The sequence below is a fragment of the Pinus tabuliformis genome, chromosome 7, assembly GCF_031772625.1.
Source record: "Pinus tabuliformis cultivar Carrire ecotype Pingquan chromosome 7, CPIR1, whole genome shotgun sequence".
Classification (NCBI taxonomy): Eukaryota; Viridiplantae; Streptophyta; class Pinopsida; order Pinales; family Pinaceae; genus Pinus; species Pinus tabuliformis.
Genome location: NC_142293.1, coordinates 1,779,133,044 through 1,779,147,060, shown reverse-complemented (window position 1 = coordinate 1,779,147,060; position 14,017 = coordinate 1,779,133,044). Strand labels below are relative to the sequence as shown.

Sequence of the window (14,017 nt, the reverse complement as noted above, 5' to 3'; positions counted from 1 at the left end):
CAATGAATGTTAGAAAATGTTGGTTGCCTGCTAAAGATTGATTTTGCATTGGTCCACATAAATCTGAGTGGACAATCTCTAAGGGTGCTTTTGCCCTTATGCTTTTCCCGCTTGGAAAACTTTCTCTGTGTTGTTTTCCCAATATGCAGCCTTCACAAAGGCTGTCCGGTTTCTCTATCAATGGTAATCCTCTTACCATTCCTTTTCTGCTCAACATGTTAAGACCTCCAAAGTTGAGATGTCCAAATCTCAAATGCCACAACCAATTTTCATCCTTTGGCACACTTTGGAGAGCCTCTTGGGTAATTGCTGCCATTGCATTTTTGTTTTTCAAATCTGCCCTTATTCTGAGAGGGAACATTCTGTTCCTTGTCATCTTCACTTCAGCAATACATCTTTTGCTGGGTGGAATATCCATGATGGTGCATACATCATTTTCAAAGAAAACATTGTAACCTTTTTGAACAAGCTGTCCAATACTCAAGAGGTTACATCTCATTCCAGGAACATAATAGACATCTGTTATGCTTTTCCTTTCACCTTGCTTTGTAAATATTTTAACTTCTCCTTTACCCATAACAGAAATTTTGCTATCAGTCCCAAGTGTGACTTGTGACTTCACACTTTGATCTAAAGCAGAAAACAGGGCTAAGTTTCCTGTCATATGGTTGCTGCAACCAGAGTCTAAAAACCATATGTCTTCACTGTTTGTTTCAGCCATGTTACAAGCTAACAATACATTATCTTGGCTGACATTTTCTCTAGTAATATTTGCACTAGAGCTATTACTCACATCATGCTGCTTCTTTCTACATTCACTGGCATAATGCCCATATTTTTTACAATAATAACATTGGACGTTGGATTTTTCATACCTTTGTCCTTGAGCATGATGTTGTCCTCCTTGTTGGCTGCTGCCTTGACCTTGGTTCTGATTTGGATTGCTGCCTCTTCCTTGAGCATTCGCTGGACTGTTCCTTCCACCTCTGTTCTGGCTTCTGCCTCTTCCTCTCTTATTTCCTCTGCCTCGACCTCTTCCTCTTCCAAAGGACATCTGGGTCTTGAAGGCTTGCTCTAGAGATGAGTTTTCATTTCTACTCAACCTCTGCTCATGTGTTATCAGTGATGCATGAAGCTCATCAACTGAAAAATTTGAGAGATCCTTTGTCTCTTCAATGGTGGTGACTATGGCATCAAACCTTGAGGGTAAGACCCTCAATATTTTCTCCACAATCCTTCTATCTTCAATGGTTTCTCCATGAGTTCTCATTTGTGTGATTACACCAATCACATGAGTGAAGAATGAGTCAATGTTATCTGACTCCTTCATGTACAGATTCTCAAAATCCTTTCTCAGCAATTGTAGTTTTGCTGTCTTCACTCTCTCCATGCCTTGATAGGTTGTCTTGAGGGTTTGCCATGCTTCATTTGCTGTCTTAGCTGCTGCTAACCTTGGAAACACACTCTGGTCTACTGCTAGATACAACAACATACGGGCTTTTGAATCCTTCTTCCTATTGCTCTTCAGTTGATCTCTCTCTCCCTGAGTTAATGCATTAAACGCAGTTTCATCTGCTAGTTCTTCAAAACCATCTTCAACTATTTCCCATAAATCTTGAGAGGCAAACAGGGCTGCCATGGTTATTGCCCAATAGTCATAGTTTTTCCCATTGAATTGTGGGAGCTGGGTATTAAACATACCCATACCAGTGCTTGTGCTGGCCATTCCTTGCATTCTGATCTATGCTTCAAATACTTCACTGTGTATTTAAAATAACAAACTATCTTCAACAGCAACACACAAAAAAAACTTGAGAAATACCTTGGATACTTTTGCCTGAGTCTTCACATTGCTGGAGAAGTTGCTGCAATAAGAATCCCTTCAACTTCTTTGAACCCTTCAAAGAGCCTAGACCTGCTCTGATACCACTGTTGGGGATTTTTCTGTCAAAATCCCAAAAACAAAATCACAGAACACAGAGACAATGCTCTGTTTCAAACACATGATCTTTAACACAACGGAAACAAAAAAAATTATTTACAGCACACAGAGTTTTCACACACCACACATTTCTATTCATTAATAAAAGCAACTACTGTTACAAACTTTCCTCTCTCTCAGAGGGATTCACCGAGAACATTTAAAAAAAATACTCAGTCTTCTCCTGAGATTTTACACTGCTGTGTGTAAGAATCTCTTCTACATTCATTGCTGTAAAAACAGACTTCTACTACAGAAAAGTTACTTTCACTGCTGTGTGGAAATTACACGAATTTTCTTCACGCTTCTGCGTGGGTTACAAATACATCGCACTGCTGTGCCTCACTCTTCAATTTCATTACTTTGCACTGTTGTGCATTACCTTCCTCTTCTTTTCTTGTGCCCATACTCCCGCTGAAACAAAATTAAAAACTTCATCAAAACTTACCAACCACAGTAAATTGCATTTACTGTTTTACTGACACTTACTGGCGGTAAAGTAAAACTTTTACTTCACGTAAAATTTCATTTAATGCTGGCCCATACTTCACCCATTGACTTCATTTAAATCGCATCGCAGAATCCCATTTGGTCGGAACCCAAAATTTGGGGCACACACATATGATGCGATCTGCGATATGCGATCGGATCGCATCGCATCATTCCGGAGGACTTAACGCACAGAAGTTTGAATTTGCGATCTGCGATCTGCGATGGATCGCATCACAAATAAAATGAAGTTTCAGTTGAAATTTCAACAGGAAGTCATGTGTATGTTCAAGACAAATAATTTCTTCTGTAAATAGGCCTGTTTAAAGTTTTCGCGCATTCGAGCCGTTTGATTCATCTATACATATTCAGAGCTTTAAAGATTGAGCATTAGCAATCTATGTCTATACCGCTTATAGCATATACATTCCTTGCGGCATCGTTTCTGCGAAGCTTGCATTTAAAATTATTCGTGTAGTTATATTTAAAGCTCTGGAGTATTCAAGCTGTTTGATTTGGGTATACATCTTTCTAGAGATAATGGATATTGATTTCTTGACTGACAATTCAGAATTCGGAAGCACCAAAATTAAATGTTTAAAGCTTTATACTAGTGTAGCTCTTCATTTACAGGTCTAAAGCTTGAAGGCATTTAGATCCTTTGATATGATATATGCACATTTGTATAATGCAGCTTCTAGAAGGTACCAAGCTGCAGCATGGCTGCGAGAAATGGTTGATGGAGCTACCGATTTACTGCCAAATGAGCCAACAGAGGAAGAATTTCGCCTGGGACTACATAATGGTCTCATTCTTTGTAATGTTCTCAACCAGGTTATTCCAGGGGCAATGCCAAAGGTAGGATGCAAATTCTATCCCTTTTCACATGTTTGAAGGATTTGGTTGGTCCTTTCCTGTCATCAACAGAGGCTGCTCTGTTTTGTGTTTGAACTGTCAATATGTTTGTATGTTCAAACATTATAGTTGATTTATGCCTGCGCTCATAACATGTTGATCTACTTATTGTAGAGGTTCATACGCAGAAATTGTTAAACAATTTTCTTAACGAACAGCATTTTTAATTGATTTTTGCTTGAGGTTATCCCAGGTAGTAGAAAGTCCAGGTCCTCTGGTTCCTTTCCCTGATGGGGCAGCCTTATCTGCGATTCAGTATTTTGAGAATGTGAGGAACTTCCTTGTTGCAGTTGAAGAAATGCAGCTTCCAACCTTCGAGGCTTCTGATTTGGAGCAGGTATGTGCGTTTACACACATCATAGTATCAAGAGGCTGGTCATTGGGCATGTACAAGTAAGTGGGAAACTCAAAAGATTGTGCCACAGTTACATTCATACAAGCCTTCAAAAACAAGTCCATGTTCTATAATTGCAGCAGACCGGACTCTAGATATACAAAACCTATCTCGTCCATGCTTTCTGGAGCACTCTATATTGTTTTACAAACTGTATATGGTTCACATGAAAGCAATCAGTGTTGGACCAAAATCATGCATACATTCTGAAAAAGAATATTGCGCTTCCTTATGCTTCAGAGTTTGCTCCAAAACGTCCACTGCATACAGTTTGAAAGCAAAATAGTTCATGTCATTATATATTGTACACAAAATTGTGGCTTTCGTGAAAGAGAAATTTGATCTGCAGAATGAAGCCAAAATTTCTATATCTCGTTGAAAATAGATTAGCAAAATTGACAATGTTTGGTTTGTTGAAGAAATTGCTGGAGGAATACTTATTGTAGGTTTATCTCACTTTACCTTCTGGTGATTGTTTCAGGGAGGTTCATCAACAAAGGTGGTAGATTGCGTTCTAGCCCTGAAATTATACTATGATTGGAAACACACTGGAGGACAGGGACTTGTGAAATATGGAGTTAATGTGAAGTTTCCTGATGGAATAAAGCTTCCTATCAAAGGTTCTGGGAAAGCCTCTGATTCCGTCAATAGTTCACCAGTGAAGAACAATCAGGATCAACTAAAAAAAAGTGATCTCCTTGGAAACATTGACATAAGTGCTCTGTTAGAGTATCTCTGTATGAAATTTCCTGAGGCTCTCTCAGCTGAGTATACAAACAAAGATTTCTCCTTGAACTGTGATGGGACATGAAGTAGGCTACGACATGTCGGGAATTTCTCGTTATTCCAAACAGAATACAGTGGAAAAATCCTCTGTTTCCACTGTTCAGAATTTTCTGATAAATTCCGAAACAAAAATATGAACAGAGAGCAATACTCTGTTTTCTGATAATTCAAAAACTCAAAAACCGAGCATAAAATAATACTCCACTTTGCCTCAGGATCACAAACTGATCAAAATAACATTCTGGTTTTGACACAGGAAAATACTCTGTTTTTAACTCAGAAAAACAGAAAAATTCGTTTGCTGGAAACGGTGTTTCAGCAACACAGTTTTTTTTCAGTTGCTAAAACAGGTGTTTCAGCAACGGTGTTTCAGCAACAGGAAATTTTGACGTCAAGTATTTTTTGAGTTACGAGCTGTTTCAGCAACGCTGATCGTCGTGTTTCAGCAACGTAAACTTTTGACGTCAAGTAATTTTTGAGTTACGAGGTGTTTCAGCAACGGTGACGGTGTAACAGCAACAGGAAAAATTTAACTTGTATTTATCAAAACTAACTGTTACAGATTTGTCTTCCTCATACAGAGGGAATTTCAAAACTTCTATTGCTGAACATCTACTTCAGAAATTCACTAAGGAACGATTCTGTTCCACACAGATGAACATAAAAAAACAATTTACATTCAAATTTCTGCACTGCTGTGCATTTCACTGTTCTGAAATTATTCTTCTTCCTCTTCACGCTGCTGCGTGCTCTCCTCTGCTCTGTGTGATTCTTCAGCTGCTGCTGCTGCTTCTTCTCTGCTGTGTATCACTCTGCGGCTACAGCTACTAACTTACTTTTCAATCCCTGCACTGCTGTGCAAAAAGGGCTTCATTCATGTGAGCTCATGTTGCTGCACATTCTTTCTTAAAAACACAGAAATTACATTTGAGCGTTGCTGCGCAATATTACTAAACTCTTAACACTACTGTGTGCTGCGTTTCCATATTCACTAACAGAAACTCACGCTGCTGCGTGCTCTCCTCTGCTCTCTATCTTCTATATTGCTGTGTCTACACATATATATAGTGAAGGAAGCGGTCATAACTTATCCATCAACCGCCTCAACTCTCTGACAGAGACTCTGCTGCAATCTGCCGCTCATAATGAACAAATCTGATCTTTTGCTGTATTTCTTGAGTCGGTTGTGCTGAAACCCAAGACTGATAAGTGTTGCGGCTGGTACTTTCCTTCTCGGCCATGCTTCTTCTTTAATGTTGTTTGGTGAGTTGTTATGGCGCAGAGCCCAGATCTGATCTTCCTCCTCCTTTGGGAACACAAACAAGCAAACGGTGAAAAGATGGTAATAGCGATGATTTAACAGATCGGGGGAAAAATGTGGGGCGCTGGATAAAGACAAATGAATAAAGTAAAACAGCTGTTGCTACTGCACAGCAGTTGGAATTAATATTCCAACACTCCCCTTTTAATTTCAACTGCTGGGCATTCAATCATACCTAGACATTTCATAAAAAAAACTCAAAACTTTTCTGATCCAATGGTTTGGTCAGAATATCAGCAACCTGCTCCTTCTCTGTTGTCATGGGAGATTTAATTCCATATCTCTTCCTTATAAGAAGATCTTCATCAAAGAATGACTGTCAATACAGTTCAGCAATAATGATAAAAAAAATTACAGGTTCCCCTTTAGTGTATGCATTATCTTCTTTTGGCAGAATCTTCTCAAAAGAAACTTAGATCGGCTGGAGAGCTCAAGAGACTTTCTGACTGTATTTCCTTCCTTCTCCATACTTGTGTAACTTTCTTCTTTTGCATGGGTCTAGCTTGCATAGGAGCCCATGTTAAGTTACAATCACGTGCCATATGCCCAATGTTATGACATTTGAAGCATTCAACTTTATTCATGATTTCTTCTTGTGAAATTATTTCTTGGAGATTGTCGGGGACCACAACATCTATCTCCATGAAATGCTCTACAGTCTTTTCCCATATGACCAAAGTTTGAACAAGCATAACAATAACCAAAAAATGAACTTTGGTACCTGGGAGATGGAGGTTTCCTTGATGTACTTCTGAAGCCTTGCTGCCTTGAGATCCTTTGTTGATGACCATTGCATCTTGCCTCTTTGCCATCAACTACATTTCTTCTTGGAGCTGGTTTTATGCTTGGAGCAGGATTTCTTCTATTGCAGCCTTCATTTTTCTCCTTGCCTTTGCTGGAACTAGGAGCATCACCATCTCTTTCTGGCTTCTTCACATCTCCTTTGCTTAAGGCATCCTCATACTTGTTTGAGGGTTCACCTACATACCCAAGTCCTGATTTATCATATGGAGATCTGTGATAGCTGAGCATATCATCCAAGGCTTGAGAGCTCTTCATGATCTTGTTCATCCCTTCAACCTTCTTCCTGAGGAGGACAATCTCTTCTTCTAACTTTTCACATTCATTATTTTTCTTTGCTAGCTGTCCCTCAGTATCTTCCTTGCTACGAGTAGCTTCAGCTGCTACTATTTTAAAGGAGATAATATCAGACTTCATTTTGGAGGTTTCTGCTTGACTGCTCTCCATTTTCTTTTCAGCTTCTTGTGCCTGCTTCCTTGCTTCTTGTAGTTCGGACTTAAGGGAGGAGACCTCTGCCTTGCACTGTCCAATCTCTTCTACAAGTTTGTTCACTTTCTTGTGTCTTTGTTCAAGTTGACTTGACAAGACATCTGCCTGCTTCTTTACTTCATTCAGCTGATTTGTCATGGATATGACTTCTTCATGATGTTTCCTCTTGCATTGGTCAAGCTCCTTCTTGAGCTTGGCTAACTCTTCATCCCTTTCTTTTACTTGAAGCTTGATGAGGTCAAGCTTTTCATTCTCAGCTTCTATGATGGGTTCTTCTTGACTCATTGTCATGGTCAGTGCTCCCTTTGCATGAAGGTCATGCAGTCTGTCCCATATATCCTTTGCTGATGAATATTTTCCAAGATTCTTCTTCACTGAATCAGGGAGACCATCCAAGATAGTCTTTGCTGCTTGTGCATCATACTCCATGGATTCTTTATCCATATTGCTGTCATCAATCACTGACTCCCAGACTTCAATCCCTTCAAACATTAGGAAAGCCCTCATCTTTATTTCCCATACATCAAAGTTTCCATCAAACTTTGGGGTTTCAAATAGAATGTATTCTAATGGGTTGCCTTCTAGTTTAGTAGAGGGGGGAGACACATTTTTAACAGCCCTGGAGGTTTTCTTCTTTGACCTTGCCATTCTTATCTAGGCTTTAAAATCTCTGACTGTGTTTTTAAAATCACTGACTGTTTCTTCAACAACAACACAGAAAATTAATCTGAGAAATACCTGGATCCTTTCTTGGCTGAGCCTTCACACTGCTGGAGAAGTTGCTGCTGCAAGAAATCTTCCTTCAGCTTCTTTGACACTTCAAAGAGCCTGGACTAGCTCCGATACCATGTTGGAATTTTCTGATAAATCCCATAACAAACAGACAAAAATCGCACTCTGTTTTTTCTGTGTAAAAACAGAGTGCGATTTTTGTCTGTTTATTATGGGATTTATCAGAAAATTCCAACACGACAGTTGCTGATTGTTTTGCCTCTCAACTTTTTTTTTCTGCAAGAATGTGAATTTCAGAAGATATTTTGCATTGATGCTCTTATTTCAGATAATAAGTGATGTTTGTAAAATTTTAAAAATTGATCATAATCAGAAAATGAACCATTTTATTGAATCAGCATCCTCCATCACAGGTGCTGACCAAACTCCTCCTTGCAATTCTTTCTGACAAAAAGGTTGAAGAAGTGCCAATGGTGAGCCCTTGATCCCATTCATAATTCTTAACATAAGCTACCAAAACTTCGTAGTAGAAAAATTGCCTTGTCTCACAAAGTACTTCTTATATGGTAATCGACTTTTTAAGCAGGCATTGCCTTTGTCATGGGTCTGTGAAAATGCTCTTTGGTGTACTTATGATTACATCTGTCTTCCTAAATTTTTTATTGCACTTTCAGCTTGTAGAATCCATGTTAAGAAAAGTAATGGAAGAGTTTGAACAAAGGCTTGCCAATCAAGGGGAACAGGTAATGCAATAAATTCCATTCCTACTTTGCAATAATCTACTAATGTGATGAATGTTGCACTTGGATTCTCTACTAGTTTTGTGAAAAATCATTGTGTTAAATCCCCTTTCAGCATGGACACTTCAAATATTCAACGCAAAAGAAAGCTAATTATACCTATCTATCTTTGTTTACAGTTGAGAATGGTTCTGAAGGACCTACTGAAATGTGAAGATGGGTCTTTTCTAGACACTGAAATTCTGAGGGCACTAACCAAAACTTCTAATCTAACAAGGGATAAATTCCAAGCCGATGAAGGCAAACAAGGAAACCATAGAATTTCAAAACAACTGTATGCCAAATAGTTTCCTCTTCTCCCAGACATGGTAGATGGTCATAGAAGTCTTGACCCAAAGCAGCGGCTGCAACAAAAGGAAATTGAGGTATAAGCTCAAACTGTGTCTGAACTTTGAAATGCATTGATACATAAGTTGATAACCTTTTTCTACATGAGAGGCCATGTAAGTCCCTGTCCCTAAGCATTGGAATGTGGCAGGAACTGAAGTACACACTCCATATCACAAGGGAAGGTGTCCAAATGCTTCAACTAGAGTTGAAGGAAGAATTGGAAAATCTAGGTAAAGCTCATACTTTCACCTTATGCTGAAGTCTGATGCTGCAACTGACATTTATTAGTTCCTTTCTTCCATCTATTCTCATTTTTCAGCTGTCTTCCCATAACAATGAAAATATCCATTCAATTTTATAATTGTAGAGATTCATTTTCATGGGCTTGCAAAAGCTGCCGCTGGTTATCACAAAGTGCTAGAGGAAAATAGGCAACTATACAACCAAGTACAAGATCTGAAAGGTATGTAAGTGTGGCGTGTGTGAATCTTATTGTGGATGAATTTTAATTTCCATTTTCGGTATCTTATACAATTCCGATGACCTTTCCTATTTGTCTTAGGAAGCATAAGAGTGTATTGTCAAGTCAGGCCATTCCTGCCTGGACAGGATGACAGACGATCTACAGTGGATTTTGTTGGAGAAAATGGCACTCTTATGATTGTTAATCCCAACAAGCATGGAAAAGATGCACACAAGTGTTATAGACATTTTTGTGCCTCGCAGCATGGAGCATGAAATGTCAATAATTACAGGGATCCTCAGTCCCTAAACATGTTGTTCTTACCCCTAGAAGAACAAGGTCAGCAAACCACAACACTTCCCATCAGTTCTCCACCTGAAAACACTCAAAAACAGGCTATTTTTGGATCATGTCAGCTGCTCCACTGAGCAACTGCGCTGAATGTCAACTGCTCCTCCTTGTACCTGCGCTGAAAGTCAACTCCAATGACGGCTACCTGCGCTGGGCAAGATTGGCCAAGTGGCACAGTCATTCTGCAAGGTGTCAATTGCCCAGGAAGCTTCCAAACTGACACTTGGTTCAAGGGATTCGCCCTGTGATGAGTAAGAGGTACTTGATCTCCATGTGTAAGCAAGGATCTCCAAGTGGACTCAAGAACTGAAGTTTAACTAAAGTGGGAGAGGACACTAGTCAGCTTTATGCCAGCCTCAAGCTGACTCATCCTTTCTCCAAATCTCCTATATATAGAGCTCTCTCATGAGGTCTAGGGAGGCTGGAATTTTGTGCAAAGCAAGGAAGTGCTGTTGGTTTACAGTTAGAGCTATTGGGTGATTGCTTTTATAGAGGAGAAGAGGAGATTTCTTGCTGCTGGGGAGGTGCTGCTGGATTGGAGCCATTTATGGTTGTAACCTTCTCAGAACCTTTTTCTTCTATCAATAAAGCTTTGATGTTCTCCTATATACTTGTATTGCAATGATGTATTGTTTTTATCTGTATATTTGATCCATTCTAATCCATGCATCAGTTATGAGTACATGTTTCTTGTAGTTTCCCTCTCTTGTTTTTGCAGGATCTTTGTGTAGCTGGGCCGGCAAAGGGAGCAAGGAGTTGGGAACAAGAGGCAAAGAGAGAAGACAGGATCGACAAAAGCGAAAGACATCGGTTGGTCAATCTTTTCTTCCTTCTCTGTACTTTCATAAAGGAAAACAATCAAAGCTTTACTTTCAGTTGTTGCTAAGGAACTATCACCCTTAGAGTCGGGATAGGGTCATTCCGAGTCGGATACTTTTCCCCACAACAACAAGATTTTCCTTCAACAAAGTGTTTGCATCATCTGCCACTCAAGGTACCTTAGTTGGATAAATTTAGCTCCATTGATTTAGAAGACTTAGATAGTTATTAGTTAGTGTTCTAACCAATGTTTCTCATGTTGATTTGCAGAGGAAGTTTTTCTAGATACACAGTCTTTAGTCAGATCTATTTTGGATGGCTACAATGTTTGTATTTTTGCATATGGACAAACATGTTGCACTCCAAGTTAATAACATATTCGACCCTAGCACTTATACCAGTTGTTAGATCAGAGTATACATAACACATAGCAAATTTATACTCAGAGACTTAGACGACAATAACAAAGAATGATTTCAAAGACAGACAAATGGAGAATCAACAAGATTACGCAATAAAAAACAACAGAATAGATAAAACAATCACTGGAGAACATAAATCACTTTGCATTACATAACAGGCTTGGGCCTTGGCTTGCTATCCTTGGCCAGAGAAATTACAAATTTATAGAGGCAGAAGAAGGATCTAGAATCCTGTATGTGATTCAGATGGATCTCTGGAATGATCTAGAAACTAATGGCAATATAGAAAGATCTAGAATCCTTGAGATCTAGAAAGATCTAATCTAAAAGGATATAGGATCCTGCGTGAATTTGGTTTTACGCTTAACATTCTCCCGCTTGAAGCCAAATATGAGTCATAAATCAAGTCACACCGAGTCCTACCATGCCTCTACATAACTCATGTTTATTTCGTGGTAGAATCTTAGTGAGCATATCAGCAGGGTTCCTATCTGTATGGATCTTTTCCAAGGATAATTGTTCTTCCTCCAACACATGCCGGATCCAGTGGTACCTTAAGTCAATGTGCTTGGTTTTTGAATGAAATGTTGGGTTTTTCGCCAAGTGAATGGCACTGTGACTATGACAATATAACACATACTTGTCCTGCTTTATTCCTATCTCTCCTAGGAATCGCTGCATCCATAACTTCTCTTTACAAGCTTCTGTTGCAGCTATGTACTTTGCTTCTATGTAGAGAGAGCTACTATTCTTTGTAGCCTTGACACCCAAGATATTGCTGCACCTACAAATGTATACAAATAACCTGTAGTGGACTTTCTGGTATCCATATTTCCAGCAATATTTTCATCTGTAAATCCTTCAAGCACAATCTTATTATGACCAAAACATAAACAATAGTGACTAGTACCCTTGAGATACCTTAAAATCCATTTTACTGCTTTCCAATGTTGTTTTCCTGGATTGGCAAGGAACCTACTCACTACTCCCACTGAATATGCAATGTCTGGTCATGTGCATACCATGGCATACATCAAACTGCCAACTGCTGAAGCATAAGGAATCTTGCTCATCTCTTCTTTCTCCTTGTCATCACTAGGACATAATTCAGTACTCAGCTTGAAGTGGGCTGCAAGGGGTGTACCAACTGGCTTGGCATCCTTCATATTAAACCTGTCAAGCACCTTCTTGATATATTTTTCTTGTGACAGCCACAACCTTTTGTTTTTCCTGTCACGCATAATCCGCATGCCCAATATCTGTTGTGCTGGTCCCAAATCCTTCATTGCAAATTTGCTACCCAAATCTTTCTTCAACCTATTGATCTTATTCTTATCATGCCCAACAATCTACATGTCATCCACCTATAACAATAATATGATATACTTTCTTTGATCATACCTCTTGATATAGACACAATGCTCAACTTCCAACCTCTTAAAACCATGTTCCAACATAAATGAATCAAATTTCTTGTACCATTGTCGCGGTGCCTGTTTCAACCCGTAGAGACTCTTCTTCAACCTACAAACAAGGCCTTCTTTGCCTATTTCTATGAAGCCTTCTGGGTGCTCCATATAAATTTCTTCCTCCAATTCACCATGAAGGAATGCAGTTTTTGCATCTAACTGTTCACATTCTAGGTCTAAAGCAGTAACTAGACAAAGAATGACTCTAATGGATGACATTTTAACAACAGGTGAGAAAATTTCAGTGAAGTCAATACCTTCTTTTTCGGCAAAACCTTTCACCACCAGCCTTGCTTTATACCTCTCCTTCTTTTCGTCACCTTCATGCTTAATCCTGTACACCCATTTGTTTTGTAGAGTCTTTCTACCTTTTGGGAGGTTTACCAACTCTCAAGTTTTATTTTCTAGCAAAGAGTTCATTTCTTCTTCCATTGCTTTCTTCCATTCTTTACTGTGCACGACTTTACAAGCTTCTTGAAAACAATTAGGTTCACCTTCATCAGTCAGTAAAATATAGTTTGAAGGAGGATACGTTTGTGAAGGCTTATGAGGCCTAGAATATTTGCGAACCAACTATAGTGGTGCATTATCAGGTTGAATCTCCTGTAAAGGTCCATGCAATATTCCTTCTTCTTGTTGTTCTTTATGCTCCTGAATTTACTGTTCATTTTTTTGTATTGGTGATATATTTTTTGGTTGCTCTTCAAACCTGTCAATAACCTTCTTGACCTCCAACTCACCTATAGTCCTCTTGAACATTTCTGACTCATTAAATATAACATCCCTACTTCTAATAATTTTATGTTTGACTGGATCCCATAGATGATAACCAAAATCTTCATCCACATATCCCAAAAAAATGCATTTCATAGATTTATCATCTAGCTTAGTTCTATTTTCTTTGGGAATGTGTACGAATGCTTCACATCCAAAGATTTTCAAGTGAGAATAATTCAAATTCTTACCAGTCCAAACTTCTTCAAGGATACCGCCATCCAAGGCTGTAGTTGGAGATCTATTTATGAGGTAGTAAGCGATCCTGACTGTTTCAACCCAAAAATTCTTCTCCAAACCAGAATTGGACAACATACTTCACACCTTTTCGATAATGGTGCAATTCATCCTTTCTGCCACACCATTTTGTTGAGGAGTACGAGGCACAATCTTCTCATGCTTTATGCCAAACCTATTAAAATATTCCTTAAATGCATTTCAGCAATATTCTCCACAATTATTTGTTCTTAAACACTTTAGTAATTTGTTAGTCTCTCTTTCAACAACAACATGGATTTTTTCAAATATTCCAAACACTTCACTTTTATTTTCATAGGATATGCCCAAACGATGCATCGTATATAAATGTTACAAGATATGATGCTCCTCCTAATGATTTGATGTTAACAGGCCCAAACACATCTGAGTGTACCAATTCTAACACATTTTTCTTTCTGTCAT

At 38.8% G+C, this 14,017-nt stretch overlaps 1 protein-coding gene and 1 pseudogene across 2 annotated transcripts; both read left to right on the top strand.

Annotated features, from left to right (window-relative positions):
* The first annotated feature begins 3,066 nt into the window (after window positions 1–3,066).
* On the top strand, window positions 3,067–4,590 carry LOC149255469 (kinesin-like protein KIN-14I pseudogene; annotated as a pseudogene). The gene is made up of 3 exons (XR_016265505.1): window positions 3,067–3,328; window positions 3,579–3,722; window positions 4,261–4,590. The product of XR_016265505.1 is annotated as a kinesin-like protein KIN-14I pseudogene (transcript).
* A 3,633-nt stretch (window positions 4,591–8,223) lies between these two features.
* On the top strand, window positions 8,224–9,776 carry LOC149255468 (kinesin-like protein KIN-14I). Its single transcript, XM_089455051.1, has 6 exons — window positions 8,224–8,381; window positions 8,583–8,651; window positions 8,828–9,073; window positions 9,187–9,268; window positions 9,406–9,501; window positions 9,601–9,776. The coding sequence occupies exons 3-6, from the start codon at window positions 9,014–9,016 to the stop codon at window positions 9,774–9,776; spliced, it is 414 nt and encodes a 137-aa protein (XP_089311177.1). The 5' UTR covers window positions 8,224–8,381; window positions 8,583–8,651; window positions 8,828–9,013.
* Window positions 9,777–14,017: the final 4,241 nt, after the last annotated feature.

Coding starts and splice junctions, on each gene's coding strand:
- LOC149255468 (XM_089455051.1), top strand. CDS start 9,014: ATGGTAGATGGTCATAGAAGTCTTGACCCAAAGCAGCGGCTGCAACAA. Junction 9,269..9,405: donor GGAAGAATTGGAAAATCTAG/GTAAAGCTCATA, acceptor TTATAATTGTAG/AGATTCATTTTCATGGGCTT. Junction 9,502..9,600: donor CCAAGTACAAGATCTGAAAG/GTATGTAAGTGT, acceptor TATTTGTCTTAG/GAAGCATAAGAGTGTATTGT.